Source organism: Staurois parvus, unplaced genomic scaffold, assembly GCF_062004578.1.
Source record: "Staurois parvus isolate SC_StPar_1 unplaced genomic scaffold, SC_StPar_1.0 ptg000640l, whole genome shotgun sequence".
Lineage (NCBI taxonomy): Eukaryota > Metazoa > Chordata > Amphibia > Anura > Ranidae > Staurois > Staurois parvus.
In genome coordinates this window covers 615918-641460 of record NW_028318436.1, presented here as the reverse complement: position 1 = coordinate 641460, position 25543 = coordinate 615918, and the positions used below count along the sequence as shown (strand labels likewise).

General features: G+C 46.4%; 1 protein-coding gene across 2 annotated transcripts in view; it reads left to right on the top strand.

Annotated features, from left to right (window-relative positions):
- Positions 1 to 25543, top strand: part of EGFL8 (EGF like domain multiple 8) — a 39026-nt gene that overhangs the window by 5040 nt on the left and 8443 nt on the right. Inside the window, exons 2-7 of one of the 2 annotated variants that reach the window (XM_089693923.1) lie at positions 3613 to 3695; positions 13974 to 14102; positions 16606 to 16718; positions 18657 to 18752; positions 18843 to 19007; positions 24200 to 24264. In XM_089693923.1, coding sequence (XP_089550049.1) covers positions 3613 to 3695; positions 13974 to 14102; positions 16606 to 16718; positions 18657 to 18752; positions 18843 to 19007; positions 24200 to 24264 — 651 coding nt within the window. Of the gene's footprint in view, positions 1 to 3609; positions 3696 to 13973; positions 14103 to 16605; positions 16719 to 18656; positions 18753 to 18842; positions 19008 to 24199; positions 24265 to 25543 lie in introns of both variants that reach the window. The other variant, XM_089693922.1, reaches the window with a different exon arrangement.

Sequence of the window (25543 nt, the reverse complement as noted above, 5' to 3'; positions counted from 1 at the left end):
GACAATACCAAACACCTGGCTGTCATAGTGATCCCAAGACTTAGCCACATTCTGACTGGGACCTCTTAAAGCAGAATTAAACCCAAAACCAAAAATTTTATATATTGCAGCTTACCAATCATTAGATGTGGTGGCTGCATTCACTTTTATTTTTATGTTTTTTCCCCTCTGTTTTCACCTGGTGATCTGGCCAGTAACCAGGGCCGGTGCTAGACTATTTTGCGCCCTAGGCAAGACCAGCTACTTGCACCCCCCCCCCCCACCCCCTAATAAAAATTAAAAATAAACATTTTTTGTAAAAACAGTAGAAAATATTAAATTTAAAAAACATGAAACTGTTACATTTCTTTTAAGGCTCCATGCACAGGGGGCGTTTTGATAACGCTGATAACGTTAGCAGTGTAAAGTCACATTAAAAACGTGAGTTTTTAAGCTTTTTTTTAGCGTTTAGCGGTGTTTTGACGTGATTAGCGGTGTTTTTCCGCATTTGCGTTTTTTGCAGGATTTGTTTACTAAAAAAAAGTTTAAAAAAATGCCAATTTGCGGCGTTTTACCGCGTTAGACTGTTTTTACAGCTAAAAAACTCCTCTAGAAACCCACTAGTCCTATTTTTTCCCAGCCAAAAAACATTGATTGCAGTCTGTGTGTGCATGGACACATAGGATAACATGCTGGGGGGTTTACTGGCTGTAGGACTAATTTGCAAAAATAAGTGCCCGAAGATGTCACCAGCACCAATATTAAAGACAAAATCTGTGTCACGGATGGACTGTATCTGTGGCTGGCAGTGGCAGGGTGACAGTTGCAGTGAGTGGAGGAGGATGGATCTACACTCTGACAGATCCCAGGCTGGAATTCCCCAGGCAATGGGGGGAGATAAAACACTGACAGCGGGCAGCTGAACTGAGCGATCCCACACAGTGACAGATCCAACACAACACACCACCACCAACACTGACACAACACAGATCAGCAGGCCCAGCAGGCACTGAAAGAGCAGGCTGTGGGATCGTGAAGATGTCATCACTCACTGACACATTGCAGATGTGATGGCCGGCTGGCTGGGTCACATTCACACAGACATGAGACATCTGAGTCAGACATTACCTTCCTCCGTAGGCACAGCTCCACCTCTGCTGATAAATGGGAAAAGAAGAGCTTGAACTCCACAGTGATCAGCACCTGCCAGCCGAGTTGCAGTAAGGGACTGAGTCTGAGAGGAACACTGAAAGGACCTGCAGGTCAGCTGCTACACTTGCCCCAGGCACCCGGAATCTTCCTCTGTCCTTTCTTCCTCCCCTCTGCCGCTCCTCCTCTCAGCTGAAGGATAATCATGACGTGGCAGTGTCCCACACAGAGAGAGTGCTGGCCTGTGCTGTGTCCAGGTTCCCCTAGGTGGCAGTGCGTCTTAGGTGGCCGCTTAGTTTGCATAGTGGAAGCAATGGCCCTGCCAGTAACACACCTCCTGTATTAGAGTGCCCCCACTCTGGCTGAAGGAGCGCAAAAGGCACATCAGACAGCAGCATTGTCAGTCTGGGGGGAGGGTAGTGTTAGATGTACTAGCAGATTTAGATACACTAACAAATTCAAGCCGAACTCCAGCTAACAGTTTATAAACAGTTATATTAAACACCTTTTCAGATAAAGGTTTTACATAAAGAAATAAAAGCTAATCATTGTAAGCACCCCTTAGATAAATTCTGCTGAAGAGCTTGAGCTTCTGAAAAATAAACTTGCTGGCTGGATCACAGATGAAAACAAAAGAAAGCCTAAAAAAAGAAAATGAATGCAGCCATCATATCTAAGAATTAGTAAGTTGTAACAACAAATGTTCCGGTCAGAGTGAATCAGGAAATTATTGCATTATGGCCACTAGATGGCGATAAATACTTATTTGCTATGATAATCAACTCCATCTAGTGGCCATAATGCGGTATTTTCCCAGGACACTTTTCCTTATTGATGAATAACATTTGACCTGGAGAGAAGATGGCTTATTAACATTCGATTTCGTCCCCCTTTGCACAGAACAAATGTGCAGTTTCACAGGATAAATAGCTCTGATTTTTTTTTTATAAATACATCGTTTAGTGTTGCACCATAAAATATATTCAGTTAGCCAATGAGTGGTATAGTAAAAGATAAGGCCCATTTCTTCCTGCAATTTCAATCACCAGTATTTACTGAAAAAAATGACAATACACAATATATTCTTCAGTTTAGAAAAAAAAAATCAACTTCAAATACACTTAACTTATCTCCGGCATCTCATAGAGGAGAAGAGGAAACTACATCCTACTGCAAAAAAATAATATTTTCTACTTTCAGCTATAAAAAATATATCGTAAACTCAAAGTTAGTCATAAATTTAAGCCACAATGTATTCTGCTACATGTTTTTGGTAAAAAAAATCCCGTGCATTAGTGGGCAAACTGGCGCTATATGGGAGGGGCGCAAACACTATCGGAAGTCGCCAGCGACACTGATACAGTGATCAGTAAAAATCGGTTCACTGATCAGCGACACTGGTGACAGGGCAGTGAAGGGGTTAACTGGGGGGATTAAGGGGTTAAACGGGATTACTGGTGTACTGGCGGGCAAACTGGCGCTATCTGGGAGGTGCGCTAACACTATTGGAAATCGCCAGCGACACTGATACAGTGATCAGTAAAAATCGGTTCACTGATCAGTGAAACTGGTGACAGGGCAGTGAAGGGGTTAACTGGGGGGGGGGGGCGATCAGGGGGTTAAATGTGTCCTAGAGTGTGGGTTTGTGCTGTTTTACTCACTGTTTGTATGTCTTCTTCTCTGTCTGGAACAGAATGTGTCCAGGCAGAGAAGAATGACATCATATCCTGTCCTGTGTAACTGTCAACACAGGACAGGATAGGACAGGGACCGATCATCTGATTTCAGCCAGACATCACTGGCTGAAATCAAATGATTGATCCCTCCGGAATCAAATGGTGTCACCCGCGGGTCGGCGGGAGCGCGCGCGCGCGCCCCCTGCCCGCGAAAACGTCGGGAGTGTGGGGCCCATTTTAAAACGTGCTTTTGCGCCCCAGTGCCGCCCTGCACACGTATATATGCAGTGGCAGGGCGGCAAGTGGTTAACATAAAATAAAACACCCAGCGGTGATGAAATACCCCCAAAAGAAAGCTCTATTTGTCTAAAAAAAAAGATAAAAATGTAATCTGATTACAGTGTTGCATGACCGCTCAATTGTCATTCAAAGTGCAACAGCACTGAAAGCTGAAAATTGGCCTGGGCAGGAAGGGGTATAAGCAGGGGCGGAGTGACAACTCATGGGGGCCCCAGGCAATAGAGGATCATGGGGCCCCTGTGTCCTTGCCCAAACTCAAAAAAGCCTATGAAAAAGGTACCAGGGGCATCTCATGGGGCCCCCTACTGACCCCAGGCCCTCCGGCAGTGCCCGAGTTTCCAGATGGTCAGTCCGCCCCTGGGTATAAGTGCCCGGGTATGTGAAGGAAAAGAGAAAGAAGCTGATGATATTTCCAGTGCTCTGTGTGCTTCTATAGTACATTGATGAACATAATAAAGAATACTAGCAGTGTGATGATAGCAGTGATGGCTTTGTGTTTGCTCAGCAGAGGAGGATCATGTCTCCCGCCATGTCTCTGTGGACGGCTCTGGTCTTCGCGGTGAGTCTGTCAGCACGTGCGCAAGGTCCCAGGTGGGTACATAAGCTGTAACATACATTTCGTGCTTGGTGGGGGTATCACAGACAGTACAGATTACTGGTGACAGATATCACTTGGATTGTTCTTTGGGTAGAAAGGCCCAATAAAGGCTCTAGTGAGTTCCCGGCTCAGGAGCGGTGATTAGACCTTACACCTCCTATATCAGGACTGTGGACAGCTCAGAGTCATAGTCATCCACCGACGGTGCAGGTGTCACTGAGCAGAACTGACACCGATGGGTTGCTGCCTCTCCATTTTACTGAATGGAAGCTTCAATAAGGGAAGGGCACACTGACCCGAGGCTTCATTTTACTGTACTTTACACTGCCAAGTCAGTCACTCAAAGCTTGAAGGAGGTGAATTCTGTGACCTCCAAAATGCAACAATTAATAAAAGAAAATCATTGGCATCAAACTGACACACTTTCCTTCCCCGTGTTCCTGTTCTTCTTCACCTTTATCTAAAATCTAAATCTATATATTAAACAAAATCATTGTGCAAATGTCTCAAGCACTCGCTCCGCTCTCACACATAATCCCTGATTTTGTCCAGTATGTATATTTCCTGTGATAATCAACACCATCTAGTGGCCATAATGTGGTATTTTCCTGAAGTAAATCAATCAAGAAAATACTGTAATATGGCCACTAGATCGAACTGACAATTACATGAAACAATGCAGGGATTATCCATGACAGCTGAGGGAATATTTGGCCAATCTGCACAGCAATTATTTTGCAAAGTGACATATTTAGTGTGTCTTCAAGTAAATCTGGCCATAGATGTATTGAATCTTGGCCCTTTCAGCAGGAACCAGCTGAGATTTGATCCATTTTTCTTTCCTGCAACCCGCGGCATAAGGAAAGAAAATTACATAATCTATGGGCTGCATTAGGCCTTCCCATAGGTAAAGGATATTCCTGGTTTACCCCCGGTTCACATGTATGCGACTGTGCGAGCCGCAATCTGTACAGACATGAGAGACCATTAATTTGAATGGACTCCCAGGACACACAGGGAAGAAATCCCTGCACTACTTGGGAAATCGCAGCCTGCACAGGAACCGAGGTTCCCAGTATGGTTGCGATTTCCAGTGCGGGTACCGCATTAATTAGAATTATTAGCACCCGTCCGCGGGTCCCGCATTCCTCTGTGAGTGGTGTGGCTGCAGGTATTTGTGCAGGTCCCACATTCCTTTGTGTGGGTGGTGTGGCTGCAGGTATTTGTGCAGGTCCCACATTCCTCTGTGTGGGTGGTGCCGCTGCAGGTATTTGTGCGTGTCCCGCATTCCTCTGTGTGGGTGGTGCGGCTGCAGATAATTGTGCGGGTCCCGCATGCCTCTGTGTGGGTGGTGCAGCTGCAGGTATTTGTGCGGATCCCGCATTCCTCTGTGTGGGTGGCGCGGCTGCAAGTATTTGTGCGGGTCCCGCATTCCTCTGTGTGGGTGGCGCGGCTGCAGGCATTTGTGCGGGTCCCGCATTCCTCTGTGCGGGTAGTGCGGCTGCAGGCATTTGTGCGGGTCCCGCATTCCTCTGTGCGGGTAGTGCGGCTGCAGGCATTTGTGCGGGTCCCGCATTCCTCTGTGCGGGTAGTGCGGCTGCAGGTATTTGTGCGGGTCCCGCATTCCTCTGTGTGGGTGGTGCGGCTGCAGGTATTTGTGCGGGTCCCGCATTCCTCTGTTTGGGTGGTGCGGCTGCAGGCATTGGTGCGGGTCCCGCATTCCTCTGTGTGGGTGGTGCGGCTGCAGGTATTTGTGCGGGTCCGGCATTCCTCTGTGTGGGTGGGACTATCCTCCCTCTGGGTGGTATACAGCTACACAGATGTCTTCCTTGGTGGGTGCAAATTGGATCCTGCCAGAGGCCTCCTTAATGGATGGATGGCCGCTTGTCACCTAGTAATGGAACAGCTCCCTCCTCTGGAATGGTGCCACATATGACTCTGCTACTGTATCGTTCGGAGTTACACCGGCAGTCCGACCTGACATTTAGGGGAATGCTGAGCGCCAAGAACATGGCCGCCGCCTACCGAGCCCTGCACCTGCTCCTACTACCTCACTAGCCCACTCCAGATGATACAGTAGCAGAGTCATATGTGGCACCATTCCAGAGGAGGGAGCTGTTCCATTACTGGGTGACAAGCGTCCATCCATCCATTAAGGAGGCCTCTGGCAGGATCCAATTTGCACCCACCAAGGAAGACATCTGTGTAGCTCTATACCACCCAGAGGGAGGATAGTCCGTTAAACGGCACGACCCATCCATTCCATCCTGAGAGAGGGACCACTGGTTATATCATTTTACATGCGTATTTAAAAATACGCATCTGGTGAGTGCGTATTTTTACTATCATTTATTGGCACACCACTGAAGTTCGAAGTCACCATCAACTCTGGTATCAAGCACTTTACCACAAACTGTCACGATTTATTCATTTGAGATAAATTTTAAGCGCTGCACTTTATGAAATATTAACCTAACTGCTATATTGACACCAATAAACCTACAATTCCTCACATCCTCATCCTATCAGCTCAATATATTCAGCGTCACTCCCAACAAAAACCTTTCTGTCTGCGTCTCTTCTACAAAGAGCAACACCATTCCATCTCAGAACACACACTGTGTTCTTGTACTCTGTATGTGTTTTACACTCCTCTCCATCTCCTTATGGCAGTCTTAAAGCAAGGATGCTAACAGCCCTATGAGGAATACATATAGGCGGCTTGTAGCAATGAAAGGTGTCTATTCTATACAAATGGGAAAGATTATTACCTGCCAGCTGTTAACAGCTAAATTCCAGCTCCGCCATCTACCAATAGTACCAATATACATCAATGTACTTCTTTTGCAGAAATGAAAACGCTTTCCATTTATTCTACACGGCCTTACCTCAGTGTGCGGCTGGCTGTATAAAAAAACTTCTCCCTGGACAAACCTTAGATCATGACACAGGAAGGAGTTGACCAGCTGACCTCATTAGCACACCCCTCGCATCACCTACCCTCCTACTCCAGGAAATCACTACCACCCACCTCCAGATGTACGTTTTTTTAAATACAATCAACCAGTCATCACCGTTCTCACTAATGCTGGCCATACATGGGTCGAATTCTGAATGAATTTTCTTTAGAAAATCAGAAATTTTGTGTGTTTTGTAACCCGATGGTGCCACCATTGATTTCAAAATTCAACCAACCAAGCCTTCAATTTCACATCATGTTGCTACAGAAAAGAATTTTGGTGGCCAAGAATTTTCTTTTCTTTCCAGGTCACAGCTTTATATTTCTCGAACTATTCTCCCATCATTGATTGGAAATTCATTTGTATTTCAAAAAATTTCCAACATGCCCGATCGCACAAATTGGATGGGCACACGAAAATCGGCCGTTTTTGTGACCCACTAATGGTACAAAATTCATAGAAAAGATTTTCGAAAGAAATTTCTTTCAGAATTCGACCCGTGTATGTCCGGCTTAGATACACAGGCATCGTTTTTTTTTTTTGCCAACCTTAAAGTGTTACTAAACCCCGGACCCTGCATTCACTATATCTGGTCTCCCCGGACCCTGCATTCACTATATCTGGTCTCCCCGGACCCTGCATTCACTATATCTGGTCTCCCAGGACCCCGCATTCACTATATCTGGTCTCCCCGGACCCCGCATTCACTAAATCTGGTCTCCCCGGACCCCGCATTCACTAAATCTGGTCTCCCCAGACACCGCATTCACTACATCTGGTCTCCCCGGACCCTGCATTCACTATATCTGATCTCCCCAGACACCACATTCACTACATCTGGTCTCCCCGGACCCTGCATTCACTATATCTGGTCTCCCCGGACCCCGCATTCATTACATCTGATCTCCCCGGACCCTGCATTTACTATATCTGGTCTCCCAGGACCCTGCATTCACTCTGTCTGGTCTGCCAGGACTCCACATTCACTATATCTGATCTCCCAGGACCCTGCATTCACTATATCTGGTCTCCCCGGACCCTGCATTCACTATATCTGGTCTCCCCGGACCCTGCATTCACTATATCTGGTCTCACTGGACCCTGCATTCACTATATCTGGTCTCCCCAGACCCTGCATTCACTGTATCTGGTCTCCCCAGACCCTGCATTCACTATATCCGGTCTCCCCGGACCCTGCATTTACTATATCTGGTCTCCCAGGACCCTGCATTCACTCTGTCTGGTCTGCCAGGACTCCACATTCACTATATCTGATCTCCCAGGACCCTGCATTCACTATATCTGGTCTCCCAGACCCTACATTCACTATATCTGGTCTCCCAGACCCTACATTCACTATATCTGGTCTCCCCGGACTCTGCATTCACTATATCTGTCTTTAGTATTATTACTAGTATAAAAAATGTTTTTCTTTAATTCCCAGTATCTATGCCGCCATTTGTAAATGCTATAACTTTCACGTAAACCAATTAATTTACATGTATTGGGATTTTTTTAGCAAAGACATGTAGCAGAATACATTTTGGCCTAAAGTTATGAAGAAATTAGATTTTTTAAATGTTTTTTACTGGACATGTTTTATAGCAAAAAGTCAAAAATATTAATTTTTTTTTCAAAATTATCTGTATTTTATTTGTTTATAGCGCAAAAAATAACAAACGCACTGGTGATCAAATACCACCGAAAGAAAGCTCTATTTGTAGGAGTGTTGCATGACCGCGAAATTGTCAGTTAAAGTAACGCAGCGCCGTATCGCAAAAAATGACCTGGTCAGGAAGGGGGCTAAATCCTCTGGAGGGTAAATGGTATATTGGTACATACAGTGAAGGAAATAAGTATTTAATCCTCTGCTGATTTTGAATCAGAATAGCAACAAAAAATTCAAAAGAAATGCATGTGTAACAACTTATGTACTGATTTGCATGTTCATGAGGGAAATAGGGAAATAAGTATTTGATCCCCTATCATTCAGCAGGATTTCTGGCTACCAGGTGTCTTTCATACAGGTAACAAGCTGAGATTAGAAGCAGTCTCTTAAAGGGAGTGCTGCTAATCTCATTTTGTTACCTGTATAAAAGACACCTTTCCACAGGAGCAATCAAACAATCAGATTCCAAACTCTCCACAAAGACCAAAGAGCTGTCCAAGGATGTCAGGGAGAAGATTGTAGACCTACACAAGGCTGGACTGGGCTACCAAACTATCGCCAAGCAGCTTGGTGAGAAGGTGACCACAGTTGGTGCAAACATTTGCAAATAGAAGAAACACAAAACAACTGTAAGTCTCCCTAGTGCATCCCTGGTGCATCATACAAGATCTCACCTCGTGGAGTGTCAATGATCATGAGAAACGTGAGGAGTCATCCCAAAACTACACATGAGGATCTTTTCAATGATCTCCAGGCAGCTGGGACTGCAGTCACCAAGAAAACAATTGGTAACACACTACGCCGACAAGGACTGAAATCCTGCAGTGCCCGCAAGGTCCCTCTGCTCAAGTAAGCACATGTCCAGGCCCGTCTGAAGTTTGCCGCTGAACATCTGAATGAAGCAGAGGAGAACTGGTTGAAAGTGTTGTGGTCAAATGACCAAAATTGAGCTCTTTGGCATCAACTCAACTCGCCGTGTTTGGAGGAGGAGGAATGCTGCCTATGACCCCAAGAACACCATCCCAACTGTCAAACATGGTGGTGGAAACATTGTGCTTTGGGGTTTTTTGTTTCTGCTAAGGGGACAACTGCACCACATCAAAGAGACGATGGCAATGTACCATCAAATCTTGGGTTAAAACCTTCTTCCCTCAGCCAGGGCATTGAAAATGGGTCGTGGATGGGTGTTCCAGAATGACAATGACCCAAAACACATGGCCATGGCAACAACGGAGTGGCTCAAGAAGAAGCACATTAAGGCCTAGCCAGTCTCCGGACCTTGATCCGAATGAAAATCTGTGGAGGGAGCTGAAAGTTCGAGTTGCCAAACATCAGCCACCAAACCTTAATGACTTGGAGAGGATCTGCCAAGAGGAGTGGGCCAAAATCCCTCCTGAGATGTGTGCAAACCTGGTGGCCAACTACAGGAAACGTCTGACCTCTGTGATTGCCAACAAGGGATTTGCCACCAAGTACTAAGTCATGTTTTGTGAAGGGGATCAAATACTTATTTCCCTCATGAACATGCAATTCAGTACATAATTTGTTAGACATGCATTTCTGTTGAATTTGTTGTTGCTGTTCTGTCTCTCAGTGTTACAATACACCTACCATTCGATTTTTAGACTGATCCTTTCTTTGTGAGTGGACAAACATTCAAAATCAGCAGGGGATCAAATACGCATTTCCTTCACTGTAAGGGAGCTGCATTTTAGGGGGAAAAAAGAAAGTGAACGACCGCAATATGTATATTTATTTATTTCTGGTACTTATATAGCACCGTCAACGTACGCAGCACTTTACATATATATTGTACATTCACATCAGTCCCTAACCCTCAAGGGGTGTACAATCTAAGGTCCCTAATTTAATACGTATATAAACGTTGTGGTTTGCAAGTGGTTAACCAGAATTACAGCTGAACACATCAGCCATAACCCCAGTATCTTTTTCTTCTGCCGGCAGCCAGCTTTTTATTGAAAATGGTCCGATTGGCTCATTAGCCACTGGATCGCTTTCAGTAGTGGCGGGGGGGGTGACCTCAGACATCACTTCTGGAACAATTTGTTTTCTTTTTTAAAGCAAACAATCAAACAATTTTTTTTTAATCTTTTGCTTTTAAAGGTAAAGGAAATATTTGAGGTCCTTTTGACCCCAGATCTCTCCTTAAAGAGGTCCTGTCATGCTTATTTCTATTACAAGGGACGTTTACATTCCTTTTAATAGGAATAAAAGAAAAAAAAATAAAATAAAGGGACAGTATAAAAATAAAAAATAAAATAAGAAAAAAAAAATTTAAAACGCCCCCATCCCTCCGTGCTCGTGCGCAGAAGTGAACACATACGTAAGTATAAGTTGCGCATGCATATGTAAACGGCGTTCACAGCACACATATGAGGTATCGCCGTTAATGTTAGAGTGAGAGCATTAATATTAGTGATAGAACTTCTCAGTAACTCTAAACAGGTAACAAAAAATGTTTTAAAGCGTCGCGTATGGAGATTTTTAAGTACCGTAGTTTGTTGCCATTCCATGAGCATGTGCAATTTTAACGTGTGACATGTTAGGTACTTATTTACTTGATGTAACATCCTCCTTCATGTTTTATAAAACATTTGGGGTATATATGGTGTTGTTTTGTTTTTTTTTTTATTTATTAAAGCACAGCTTCACCCAAAAGGGGAAATTCCGCTTTAATACTTTGTCCCCTCTCCATTAAGGATTGGCATCTTTGAGGAGCGGGTACCCGAATTTGACAGGTACCTGCTCCCAATTCTGCTGAGAGCGCCTATGCCAGGGGTCTGCAACCTTTAAGACATAAAGAGCCACTTGGACCCGTTTTCGAGAGGGAAAAAAAGACTGGGAGCTGCAAAACCATTGCAACATTTAAAACAAATCCGACACTGCATATATTGCAAAAAGCGCTCTGGTCATGAAGGGGGTTTAAGGGCCCAGTAAGCAAAGGGTTAATCAGGGCCACAGTGTATCGTCATAATCACAATCATAGCCTTAGGTCAGTGGTGGGCAACCTTTTTTTTCAACTGAGCCAAATCTCGCCAAAACCACGATTGAAATTTATTTTGAGAGCCACATTTTTAAAACTGAAAATACATCCCCCATATAGTAATTCATCCCCCATAGTAATTCATCCCCCATATAGTAATTCATCCCCCATATAGTAATTCATCCCCCATAGTAATTCATCCCCCATATAGTAATTCATCCCCCATATAGTAATTCATCCCCCCTATAGTAATTCATTCCCCATATTGTGTCAATTCACTTACCTTTGCTCCGCGCGTTCCTCTCGCCGTGTTCCCACGCCGTTCCGGTCTTCAGGGCGGACTGTGAGAGGAGAGGAGTTCGTCACGCTGCCCCGCCTACATCCTGACAGCCAATGTTTGCCACGCCCCGCGGGCCTGATTAAAAGGTCCGCCGGGCCGTAGTTTGCCCATTGCTGGGCTAGCTGCAGAGTCCTGACTTTTGGGGCGGGCGCCCGAGAGGAGGGAGGGGAGCGGGCGCCCGGCACACAGAAGAGCCGCAGCAAAGGTGAAAAAGAGCCACATGCGGCTCTGGAGCCGCGGGTTGCCGACACCCGGCCTAGGCAATCGGAAGCGGAAGTTGTCCTCTCTCCCACCCTCCCCGTAGTCTTCCGGGACATGTGACAGATCCTAGAAGACTACGGGGCCATTCACAAAGCGCAGCTCTTCTCGCGCATGCGCAGTGGGTACCCGGTTGTGAAGCCGCAAGCTGTCACAGCCAGGTGCCCACACTAAAGATGCTGGCGCCGGAGAGAATACAGCCGGTGAAACCAGCAGTGGTGAGGACACCGCTGGACAGAGGGACAGGTAAGTGACTGTATTTTAAATGTCAGCAGCTACAGTTTTTTTTTATCAACTGGAACTCTACTTTAACCACTTCCTGTCCGGACACTTTTACCCCCTTCCTGTCCAGGGCAATTTTCAGCTTTCAGTGCTATCGCACTTTGAATGACAATTGCGCGGTCATGCAATAGTGTACCCATATGAATTTTTTACCATTTTTTTGAGACAGATAAAGCTTTATTTTGGTGGTATTTATTCACCGCTGGGATTTTTATTTTTTTTGCTGTGTAAATGAAAAAGTCCAAAAATTTTGAAAAAAAGTGTTTTTTTTAATAAAATTTTGCAAATAAATAATATTTCATCATAAATCTTGGTCAAAATTTATTCCGTTATTTTTTTAGTAAAAAAAAATCCAAATTAGTTTATAACCAAAAATTATAATTCTTAAACATTTTTTTTTTACATTTTTATTTTATTTTTTATATTATTATTTTTTATTTCTATTTTTTTTTTTTGCATACTGTCACCCTAGCAGTACAGTGTCACCATGGTGAACTGTACTACTTGTGGGGGGCGATGAAGATTTTTTTTTTTTTTTTTTACACTGATTGCTTTTACACCCATATAGGATGTAAAAGCAATCATTTCTCTTTCTCTCTGTCTGCATTCTTAAAGTCATTGAGAAGTACTGAGTGAGCTGTGATTGGTCACAGCTTGTCACATGGTACAAGGCTGCTGTGAATAGCCTTGTACCATGTGACCTCTGTGATCATTCACAGATTTCACATGTAGTAAGCAATGATGTCACAAGTGACATCTTGCTTACTACTTTGCATGTGATCACGGATTGGCCAATCAGTGATCACATGATCGGGACCTCGTACAGAGGTCCCGTCCGACGATTGGTGTTTCACTGTGTCTGGAGGACACAGCGGGCATTCGGATCGTGGTGCTGCGCACTCCCAGGGAGAGCTAGAAAAGGCGGGTGCCGTTTATGAACGGCAACCCGCCCCTGGACTGCCACCGCCCTGCCGTTTATAAACAGCAGGCGGACAGCAAGTGGTTAAAGTGTTTATTTTTTTGTTTAAAAATAGCATTTGAAAAATTGCTGCGAAAATGTCATGTGACATAAAAAAATTGCAATGATCGCCATTTCATTCTCTAGTCTTTTCTAAAATATATATATATAATGTTTGGGGGTTCTAAGTAATTTTCTAGCAACAAATACTGATTTAAACTGTTAAACAAAACACGCCAGTAAATGGTTGGTCTTCAAGTGGTTGAGGTAGAACAAAAAATGGATCGCACATATTTATTGGGAACAGGCGGGGCTGGAATTCAGAAAAAAAAAGTGAACTTAGCCTTCACAGCCGGTTCACACTATGCGGTGCGGGACACAGCATGTACTTTGCACCTGAGTCACACCGCATTCCTGTGTGAATTACATGCAAGTGTCTTTGGGGTGCGATTTGAACATACACTTTGTATGGCTCAAATCACATTGCATCTGCACCAAAAAGGTGCAGGACTCTTTTTTAAATCCACACCTGAATCACATCGCATGGGTATTCTCATCCATGCGATGTGATTTCTGGCAATTCTGAAATCTGTTTCGAGGGTGTCGTTAATTTATTATTGACACCCGCACCAGATTGCATGAATGTGATGCGATTGCAATGTGGTGCGGGAAACGCACAGGATTTTCACAGTTTCCCGCACCACATTGGTGTGAATCCGGGCTTAAATTACCAATACCAACTGATTCCCCGCTGAGAGGTAAGCTGATCGCGTCTCACAGTGTTTTTTCCTGTTTTTCAGCACCTTCACTGGGGTCTGTTCAAGACAGGTGGAAAAAGTTCCTGTTCTTTACAATGAGACATTTATTCAGCCGGTGTACCAACCATACCTGACCACATGCCGCGGCCATAGGACCTGCAGCACCTACCGGTAAGATCGAGGGGTCGGCACACTAGTTTGATGTTTTACTGCATGATGGTGGGTGGGAAGCTTGAACCAAGCAATGCTGTTCATTGACTCTCTTGATTCTGTGTATAGACCTGTGACCTTTAGTAGCTGCTACCTATCATGCACTCAGGGCTGATCACTATATCTCTCACACACAGGGGTGGACTGACCATTTGGAAACTCGGGCACTGCCCGAGGGCTCAGGGTCAGTAGGGGCCCCATGAGATGCCCTTGGTACCTTTTTCATAGGCTTTTTTGAGTTTGGGCAAGGACACAGGGGCCCCATGATCCCCTATTGCCCGGGGGCCCCATGAGTTGTCAGTCCGCCCCTGCTCACACACCAACAATAAATCAGTTTGGGACTGTTAGGCTCCTCTCACATTAGCACGTCTCCAAAGCGGCACGATTTCCAGTGTGACTTTGGAGCGACTTTGCATTCAATGGATCAAAGTTGTATCAAAGGTTGGACCAAAGCAGTGCGGGCGCCTTTTAAAAGTTGCTGTGACTTTAAGTTGCAGTGATTTAAATGGGTGTCATTGAAAAGAATGGCGTGCAATGTGTCATGTAACTTTGATGTCCAAAGTCGCATGACAAATCACACAAATGAGCCAAATACATTGAATGCCAACTAATAAGGAAGATCTTGGACCGATTTTACCACATTGGTTTCAAGGTTACAAAATGACAAAAACAAAGGGGTCCCCTTATGTGGTACAATAGGCATCAGGCCCAAGTTTGTGTTTACATCAGATATTAGAAAACTGTAAGGTGAGCTGGTATGCAACTGCTGGGAGAGGGGAGCAGAGGGAGGTGAGCTGGTGTGTAACTGCTGGGAGGGGGGAGCAGAGGGAGGTGAGCTGGCGTTCAACTGCTGGGAGGGGGGAGCAGAGGGAGATGAGCTGGCGTGCAACTGCTGGGAGGGGGGAGCAGAGGGAGGTGAGCTGGCGTGCAACTGCTGGGAGGGGGGAGCAGAGGGAGGTGAGCTGGCGTGTAACTGCTGGGAGGGGGGAGCAGAGGGAGGTGAGCTGGCGTGCAACTGCTGGGAGGGGGGAGCAGAGGGAGATGAGCTGGCGTGCAACTGCTGGGAGGGGGGAGCAGAGGGAGGTGAGCTGGCGTGTAACTGCTGGGAGGGGGGAGCAGAGGGAGGTGAGCTGGCGTGCAACTGCTGGGAGGGGGGAGCAGAGGGAGGTGAGCTGGCGTGTAACTGCTGGGAGGGGGGAGCAGAGGGAGGTGAGCTGGTGTTCAACTGCTGGGAGGGGGGAGCAGAGGGAGGAGGGCTGGTGTTCAACTGCTGGGAGGGGGGAGCAGAGGGAGGTGAGCTGGTGTGTAACTGCTGGGAGGGGGGAGCAGAGGGAGGTGAGCTGGTGTGTAACTGCTGGGAGGGGGGAACAGAGGGAGGTGAACTGGTGTGTAACTGCTGGGAGGGGGGAGCAGAGGGAGGTGAGCTGGTGTGCAACTGCTGGGAGGGGGGAGCAGAGGGAGGTGAGCTGGTGTGCAACTGCTGGGAGGGGGGAGCAGAGGGAATAGAGCTGCTGAGTCACTGCTGGGAGGGGGGAGCAGCGGGAGTTGAGCTGCTGTGTCACTGCTGGGAGGGGGGAGTAGAGCTGCTGAGTCACTGCTGGGACGGGGGAGCAGTGGGAGTTGAGCTGCTGTGTCACTGCTGGGAGGGGGGAGCAGTGGGAGTAGAGTGACTGAGTCACTGCTGGGAGGGGGGAGCAGCGGGAGCTGAGCTGGTGTACCACTACTGATAGGGGAGCAGAAGAGGTTGAGTTGGTGTGTCACTGATCGGAGGTGTGGTAGGGGGGTAAGTTGAAATCCCAGAGTCACTGCTGGGAGGAGGAAGTTGAGCTGAAAGGTTGCTTCTAGGAGAGAGAAACGGGGAGTTGAGTATTTGAGCCAATGCTGGGAAGGGGGGCAGAGGGAGCTGAGTATTTGAGCCACTGCTGGGATGGGGAGCAGAGGGAGCTGAGTTGCTGAGACACTGATAAGAGGAAGGGTTGGGTAGGTTTGCAGTGGAGTCACTGCCGGGAGGTAGAGCTGAGCTGCTGAATTACTAATAGGAAGGAGGAGCAGGTGAAGCAGAGCTGTTGAATCACTGATAGGAGAGTAGGAGGAATAGTGAAGTCACTGCTGGGAGGGGGGAGCAGAGCAGCTGAGTCATTTCTGGAAACAGGGAGAAAAACTGCTAAGTAACTGTTAGGAGTTTTTCTTCTACCACTACTTTGGAAAGTACCAGTGCCTTCATGCTGATCCATGTCCTGTCCTCAGTACTTTCTGAGACACTGACCCAGAACGAGGGAAGCCAGGCTGGTGGCATTTTCCCATGGAGGACAGCAAGGGCGGCCTCCAATTATGTTCCCAGTATGGGTTACCTCCAACAATCATGGAGTCTATTACCATTCTTTGTCATTGTATTGATTCCTGTGTCCATGACCCCGGGGACAAGGATCACTGTGAGAGAAGCTGAGCCATCCTTCTGTTTCAGGACGGTGTACTTGGTGTCAGTACGGCAGGTGAAGAAGGAGGTAGTACAGGTGAAGTCGGTGTGCTGCCCGGGGTGGAGGAAGAAGGAGCCCAATTCTGAATCCTGCGAAGAAGGTGAGAGCAAACGTCTCGTACTTTGTGTCCGGAAGTAACGTTCCAAGAGCTGAAGGTGTCAATGAAGGAAGCCTGTACTGGGGCCATTCCATGGGTGGCATTGCTTACATTTCTGGTTCCTGTTACATTTCTACTTCTTGGCTTGAAGGATATCCAACCCCAAAAAACTAAAATGTATTATATTGCAGTGTACCAGTCCTTAGATGTGGTGGCTGCATTAGTTTTATTTTTCTTCAGGCTAAGAATGCTTTCTGCAAGTACAGAATATCCTTCCTGTGCAGTAAACTGAAATCTCAATGTTTTTAATAGGGATGAGCTCCGGGTTCTGATAGGGATGAGCTCCGGGTTCTGATAGGAATGAGCTACGGGTTCTGATAGGGATGAGCTCCGGGTTTTGATAGGGAAGAGCTTTGGGTTCTTATAGGGAAGAGCTCCGTGTTTTGATAGGGATGAGCTCTGGGTTTTGATAGGGAAGAGCTCACAGTTCAGATAAGGATGAGCTCCAGGTTATGATAGGGAAGAGCTCCGGGTTCAGATAGGGTGAGCTCCGGGTTCAGATAGGGATGAGCTCAGGGTTCTGATAGGGATGAGCTCAGGGTTCTGATAGGGATGAGCTCAGGGTTCTGATAGGGATGAGCTCAGGGTTCTGATAGGGATGAGCTCAGGGTTCTGATAGGGATGAGCTCAGGGTTCTGATAGGGATGAGCTCAGGGTTCTGATAGGGATGAGCTCCGGGTTCAGATAGGGATGAGCTCCGGGTTCAGATAGAGACGAGCTCCGGGTTCAGATAAGGATGAGCTCTGGGATCAGATAGGGATGAGCTACGGGTTTTAGATAGGGATGAGCTATGGGTTCAGATAGGGATGAGCTTAGGTTTCTGATAGGAAAGAGCTCCGTGTTTTGATAGGGATGAGCTCACGGTTCAGATAGGGATGAGCTCCAGGTTATGATAGGGAAGAGCTCTGGGTTCAGATAGGGATGAGCTCCAGGTTATGATAGGGATGAGCTCAGGGTTCAGATAGGGATGAGCTCCAGGTTATGATAGGGAAGAGCTCCGGGTTTAGATAGGGATGAGCTCAGGGTTCTGATAGGGATGAGCTCCGGGTTCAGATAGGGATGAGCTCCGGATTCTGATAAGGATATGCTCCGGGTTCAGATAGGGATGAGCTCCGGATTCTGATAAGGATGAGCTCCGGGTTCAGATAGGGATGAGCCCGATCAAACTAATTTTCAGCCAGTATATGTGATTATTGTTCAGAAATTACATTCATTTTAAAGTCGAATGTTAAAAGCAAAAGATAATTTTCGATTGACAATCGTCCATTTATCAAATGTTCAAAGAATTTTCAGACGAATATTCTCATCCGAAAATCTACAGGTGTATGGCCAGCTTTAGAGAGCGGGCTGTACGTTGCACCTGTCCCTCCAAGGCACACTAATGCAGGCCATAGACGGGCCGTTTATTGGCCAAATTTTCAGCCGATAAACAAAAAATTGGTTGGCCCCGTTGCCGATGCTGCCACCCATATCCACGAAAAACGGCCATTTTTTGCGGATTTCCCAGCATGACCGATAAAATTAAATGAGGAGATCCACAAAAAACCGGCTGATGGGCTGGACCCACTAACGGCGTGATTGTCAGTTGATTTTTCATGCGGACGAAAATTCACCCGATAAACGACCCGTCTATGGCCTGCATAAGACCTCGGTCGCTCTGGGCCCGACTTGGCATGCGATTTGCTTTCCATACAACTTGCACCCTATTGTCCACAATTATAGCGGTGATATCGCTGTGGTTCCCACTTGGTCGGATCCGCACTGATTTCTGAAGTTGTACATGGACTACAGTGACGAGTCCTCTCCTGATCAGTTATATGGCTGTACAGTCAGTTGTAGAATGATCCCTACATTGCCCTGATCCTTATCTTGTGTCCTCAGCCGTGTGCCGCAAGCCTTGCCAGAACGGGGGGACCTGTATTAAGCCCAACATGTGCCGCTGTCCTGCTGGCTGGGGAGGACGGCACTGCCACGTCGGTGAGTAGACCTTCTTTCCTCTGGAACACAATCTCACTTCAGGGGTGTTGTCTGGATGTAGATGTCTAATGTCACCTTTTCATGTCTCAGATATCGATGAGTGCCGGCGCCCGTCCCGCTACTGCTCTCAGATATGCGGCAATACTCGGGGCAGCTACCACTGTGAGTGCAACGCAGGATACGCGCTCCAGGAGGACGGGAAGTCTTGTATCCGAGAGGAAACGCCGCTGGCTGTACCGGCACAGCAAGCTGAAGGTAAACAACGTCTCTGCTTCATTTAAGTGGTTGTAAACCCTTCCATATATCCAGGGAAGTGACTGGCCTCAGCTGATACACAGAGATAAAACAAATCCTCCTACGTAAGTTGTACCAGTTTATCTGTAGTATTCTCTACTTCTGTTCAGAGTGCAGAATTTACAGTTTGTCTGAGCTTTCAGAAAGCAGGGGGCAGGGAGCTAAAAGGTACACACTGCAGAGATCAGTGAGAGCTGATTGGAGGGAAGGGACCCCCCCCCTTTCACACAGTACACAGGAACACAGCTGAGACTGTCAATCACAGGCTGTGTGCTGCTGTCTTGGTGTCAGAAGGAAATGAAAACGCGCAATCCCAACACACATGTTCCTGCGATGAGACATTGGCTGTATATTTAAACGGGTGCTGCAGTGAGCGCCAGCTGGAACTGAACAAAATCAACGGGGAAGAATGTCACCAGCACACCGAGAATCTCCGATGTCGGTCCAAACACTTTAATAAGCGATCACATAATTACAGCAAGGCAACGTTTCGGAGTCTCGCAGGACCCCTTCATCTGGCATGTTCCCTGTTGGTGTCAGAAGGAATTCATGCTGACAGCAGAGGAATGAAGCAGTAGATAGAAATGACACTTAGTGCTCTGGACTGAGATAAGTACACACTATACAGGGATATGCTTTGTTCATATTTCATGTCTGAGGTTTACAGCCACTTTAACTTTTCAAAATATGGTCATTGAGTTATTGTTTGTTCAAGTCACATGGAAAGCATCAAACGGAAAGACAACCAGGCAACAAGCATTTCCAGAAGGAGCCAAGCAATGGCAGTTCCCATATTGTGCTCACTACCACTTTAGAGGTGAACTCCGGCCTACCCTTCAGTTTTGCAGTTATATACGCTCCTCCTTGCTTACTCTGAGTCGAGCTTCTCACAGTGTGCATTAGAAACTGCAGTAAGTCAATAGAGCCTACCTCAATTCCTGGCTGGAGGACGTCCAGCATCATCTAGGTCTTTCCTTCCCAGCCTGACGGTTCCCAGCCTGCTCCTTTCATTCATTGGATTTCAATGTAGTCAATTATGGAGGCTTAGCATTACATGTGGGCATTACATAGGGTGGTCAGTATGCAAATAGAAAAAATTGAAGAGCAGAAGCAGAAGGCGCACCAACCTAGTGCATTACCTCAATATTAACTTTATCTGAATAAAAAATAGATATGTACTCACAAAGGACATGACATATAAATAGCATGCCAATCAGACAATACATGGGAGCGGCCTCACCCCCTGGACAAGTCCTTTTTGGGATTAGATGATCCAAAAGGCTGACGCGTTTCGAGGGGCAATCCCCTCTTCCTCAGAGCCAATCCCTGAAGGGATCATAGTTGCATCTCTGGTTTCCCCTGACCTGACGGAGGGAAGCACAGCCAGTGCCATCTTTGTCCTACTGAAAGGCCACTTAACAGTCCCACGGTGCCAACGCATTTCTCTTGAGTGCAGGAGGTGTCTAGGAAAGACTGACGCGTTTTCGAGGGACGATCCCCTCTTCCTCAGAGCCAATCCCTGAAGGAATCATAGTTGCATCTCTGGTTTCTCCTGACCTGATGGAAGGCAGCACAGCCAGTGCCATCTTTGTCCTACTCAAAGGCCACTTAACAGTCCCACGGTGCTAACGCATTTTTCTTGAGTGCAGGAGGTGTCTAGGAAAGACTGACGCGTTTCGAGGGGCAATCCCCTCTTCCTCAGAGCCAATCCTTGAAGGGATCATAGTTGCATATTTGGTTTCCCCTGGCCTGAAGGAAGGCAGCACAGCCAGTGCCATCTTTGTCCTACTCAAAGGCCACTTAACAGTCCCACGGTGCCAACGCATTTCTCTTGAGTGCAGGAGGTGTCTAGGAACACCCACAGACTGTGATCCTTCAATCAAGGAATTTTTATATTTTAACTTCTCCCAAGAGGCAGCCCACTGCTTGCATCAGAGCTTAGGACTCTTGAGAGGCAGGGTGTTGTGATGTTTTCAGGAAGCTATATACAGAATCCTGCCAGCTCCTCCCACCAGCCAGGATCTGCCTGCATTGCATAGGGAAGTTCAGAAACCCAGTGATGATGTCACTGAATCTAAAATAAAATATGTAGTGAACATGGAAGGGTGTTAATTCACAATGTCATTCTCATGTTGATGAGGGGGATGGGAGAACAGAGAAGGCAAAATAGAAGTAAATTCAACTTCAGCTTTAGACTACTTTCACACTGCTCCGTTACAAAAATATGGCAAAAACGCTTATATGTTTTGCATCCAGGGGCAAACTGACCATTTGGAAACTCGGCACTGCCCGAGGGCCCGGGGTCAGTAGGGGGCCCCATGAGATGCCCCTGGTACCTTTTTCATAGGCTTTTTTGAGTTTGGGCAAGGACACAGGGGCCCCATGAGTTGTCAGTCCGCCCGTTTGCACCTGTGAAAAAAGGACATGTGACTCAAAAAATGCACCAAAACCACAACCACAGGAGCGTTTTTGATTATCTTTTTGTTGTGTTTTTAATGCGTTTTCCATTCATTTCAATGGGGAGCTGCATTTTGGTGCATTTTTTTTTTTTTTTTTACCGCACCAAAAATGCAGCAAGCAGGACCTACAACTGACCAGTGTGAAGTGTTCTGTAGGATTTAATGGTCACATGTTTTTTCTTCCGCATTTTCTAACTGCAAAAACAGAAGAAAATCTGATCAGTGTGAAAGCAGCCTTAATAACCTGGAGTGAGGAGGCGGGAGGGGGGGGGGCTGGAGTCCAGCGCTCCATAGAAGTCAGTTGTCTTCACATCCTGTCTGCAGAGACACGGTGTGCTGGTGGGGTCTGGCCCGGGGCCAAGGGCTGACTAAGCAAGGAAACCGCCATAAAATGACTCCATCAGTCCGGATCTCTGCTCCCGGCTAATTAAAAGGCAGGAAATGACTTGAAGAGAAGGAGCTGCTAAAATCGCCAAATAGAACCGATAAACACTTGTCACCACGGAGGAGCAAACCTCGTGCCATTCTATACACACCTCCACGGTCGTGACACTACACCATATCCGTATTCCCAAAAATAATCCATGCACCTAAGCGTTTTTTGCAGCGTTTTGCAGAAACGCACTACAGTCAATTTAACATGATTTTCTATGCGACACTTTCACTTTTTACCCGGCGCATTTTTTTGGAAAGGGTCAGGGACTTTTTTGAATGCAAAAAATTGCGTTTTTGTTTCAATGGAAACGCTGCAGAAAAAGCATTTATTGTGTTTTTGCCATTTTTTTATATGCGTTTTGCATTTTAAATCTGCCTAGCAACAAGAAAAATAATAAAAAATTAAAAAAACGCAAAACACATAAAAAACGCAGCAAAAATGCAGTGCAGAAATGGCTCAAATGCAACCTGCATAGGTGTGAACTTATCCTTGCTGTGTTTTTCTCCTTGTAATGTCCTCTGTGAGTTCCTAAACCTCTCCTTTTCCCTCTCACTTCTCTTTGTTTGGGAAAGAAGAGAGCACGTTAGTTGCAGTCATGTACACGGCTCTATGCCCCTCACAAATCCCATAGTCCATCTCAGGAGTGAGCAAGAGATGGTAGCTACATTCAGGGGCGGACTGACAACTCATGGGGCCCCCGGGCAATAGGGGATCATGGGGCCCCTGTGTCCTTGCCCAAACTCAAAAAAGCCTATGAAAAAGGTACCAATGGCATCTCATGGGGCCCCCTACTGACCCCGGGCCCTTGGGCAGTGCCTGAGTTTCCAAATGGTCAGTCCACCCCGGCTACATTCCTACAAACAGTGGGACAATGGAGAAGGAACATAGCCACCCTCCAACAGGAGGTACATATCACCGCATCATAAGACTTGCTTCACACATGTGCATTTTGTATTTGATGCTTTATCCAGTGCATTTTGCTGTTTGCTTTGCGTTTTTCTACACGCATTTTTGATGTGTTTTTACTGCGTTTTTATTTTTTGGAATTTTTTTTTTTGCTGGGCAGAATAAAAATGTGAAACCTGGCAAAAACACACTATCATGCATTTCAGCAGCTTCTCCATTAAATTCTATTGTAGCAAAAAGGCTGCTTTTTGCTTTTAAAAAAGTCCAGGGGCGGACTGACAACTCATGGGGCCCTCGGGCAATAGGGGATCATGGGGTCCCTGTGTCCTTGCCCAAACTCAAAAAAGCCTATGAAAAAGGTACCAGGGGCATCTCATGGGGCCCCCTACTGACCCCAGGCCCTCGGGCAGTGCCCGAGTTTCCAAATGGTCAGTCCGCCCCTTTACCTGACCCTTTCCAAAAATGCAGCAACTCACAAAAGCATAGATGTGAACATATCTACGTATATCAGGCTACGAACATATATACGCACTACATATATGTAGTGCGTTTCTGCAAAAAGCACTAAAAAACGCATTGGTGCAAATGAAGCCTCAAAAAGAATTTGGAGATTTGGAGGAGGCTGATAGGAGATAGACTTTTTGAATGAAAGAAGAACTCTGGGAAAATGTATTTCTACACGCATTTTTGATGTGTTTTTACTGCATTTTTATTTTTTGGATTTTTTTTTTGCTGGGCAGAATAAAAATGTGAAACATGGCAAAAACACACTATCATGCATTTCAGCAGCTTCTCCATTAAATTCTATTGATGACTGACAACTCATGGGGCCCCTGGGCAATAGGGGATCATGGGGCCCCTGTGTCCTTGCCCAAACTCAAAAAGCCTATGAAAAAGGTACCAGGGGCATCTCATGGGGCCCCCTACTGACCCCGGGCCCTCGGGCAGTTCCCGAGTTTCCAGATGGTCAGTCCGCCCCTGGACGTTCCCAACACCCACTGCTGCCCCCTACAGGCAGGCACCCTAGAGGAGGCTATATGCGGCATTGCTCCAGGGGTTGTGTCAAGCACCTGCATGCGACTGACACTTGCTGCAAACGCCTTTGAAGATTGTGTCAATGTGTAGGCAGGTGCTTTAGGCAACCCCTGGAGCACTGCTGCATAAAGCCACCTCCTCTAATGCATTTCTTAGGACACCTGCCTGTAGGGGGCAGCAGCAGGTGCTGGAAATGTCGTTAGTCGGGCTCTGCGCACTGTACAGACACGTGCATCAAGCCTTCTACTTTATTCTTTTAAAAATCAATGTTTAAAACACCAATTGATTTGTTGACTATAGGATGTATTTTCTCCTAGATGCATCTAACAGACTGTCTAATGAGGTCCATGACCTGCGCGGCCTTGTGACATCCTTGGAGCAGGTGAGCCCGGCATGTTCAGGTTTCAGGTTGAAGAGTGGAGCATTGGATAAGCACAGCAAATTTGCAATTGGAAAAAAGGCTTTGGGGTTTTTTTGCAGCAAATTTAGCACATTTTCTTTAAATGCAGCATTTGAAAAAATAAATAAAAATGAAAAGGTGAAGTGGATAAAAAAAAAAAATAAGCAGAAAAATAAAAGCTAAGAGGAGAAAAGAAAGAAAGAATTGAAAGTGTTACTAAACCCACAACAGTACAATCAGTATATGCAGTAAAGAGTGCTTGTTATACTCACTGTGGAACCTAAGGGGTTAATCCTCTGCATTGTGTAAAAATGCTGTTTGATCCTGTCTTCCCCTTCTTCCAGTGCCCCCCTCTTATCCCCTGATAAGACATAGGGGTAGATTTACTAAAGCTGCTTCACTCACAATCTGGTGCAGCTGTGCATGGTAGCCAATCAGATTCTAACCTCAGCTTGTTCAATTAGGCTTTGGCAATAAAACCTGGAAGCTGATTGGTTGCTACGCAGAAGTGCACCTAATTTTCCAGCGTTAGTAAATAAACCCCATGTCGTGTGGAGTCACTCTGCACATGATCAGTATGGTGTGTATTGCTAGAGAGGTTTTAGGTTTTTTTTTCTTGGGACAGTGCATGTGGTCAGTACAGGGCCAATCAGCACTGGTCAGACAGTGGTCAGGGGTTTTGCATCCTCGTAGTGCAGAATGAAAACTCCTCCTACAAGCTTTAACCAGCACTCAGCTGAAGTCACAAGACTGCTTTATACTGCTGATGAGAAAAGGTATTTAGCCGTTTATATTGACTGAAATAATTGCATTTCCATGTCCTGTGTACTGTGGGAGACCAGATATAGTGAATGCAGGGTCCGGGGAGACCAGATATAGTGAATGCAGGGTCCGGGGAGACCAGATATAGTGAATGCAGAGTCCGGGAGACCAGATATAGTGAATGTAGGGTCCGGGGAGACCAGATATAGTGAATGCAGGGTTCAGGGAGACCAGATATAGTGGATGCAGGGTCCTGGGAGACCAGATATAGTGAATGCGGGGTCTGGGGAGACCAGATATAGTGAATGCAGGGTCCGGGGAGACCAGATATAGTGAATGCAGGGTCCGGGGAGACCAGATATAGTGAATGCAGGGTCCAGGGAGACCAGATATAGTGAATGCAGAGTCCGGGAGAGCAGATATAGTGAATACAGGGTCCAGGGAGACCAGATATAGTGAATGCAGAGTCTGGGGAGAGCAGATATAGCAAATGCAGAGT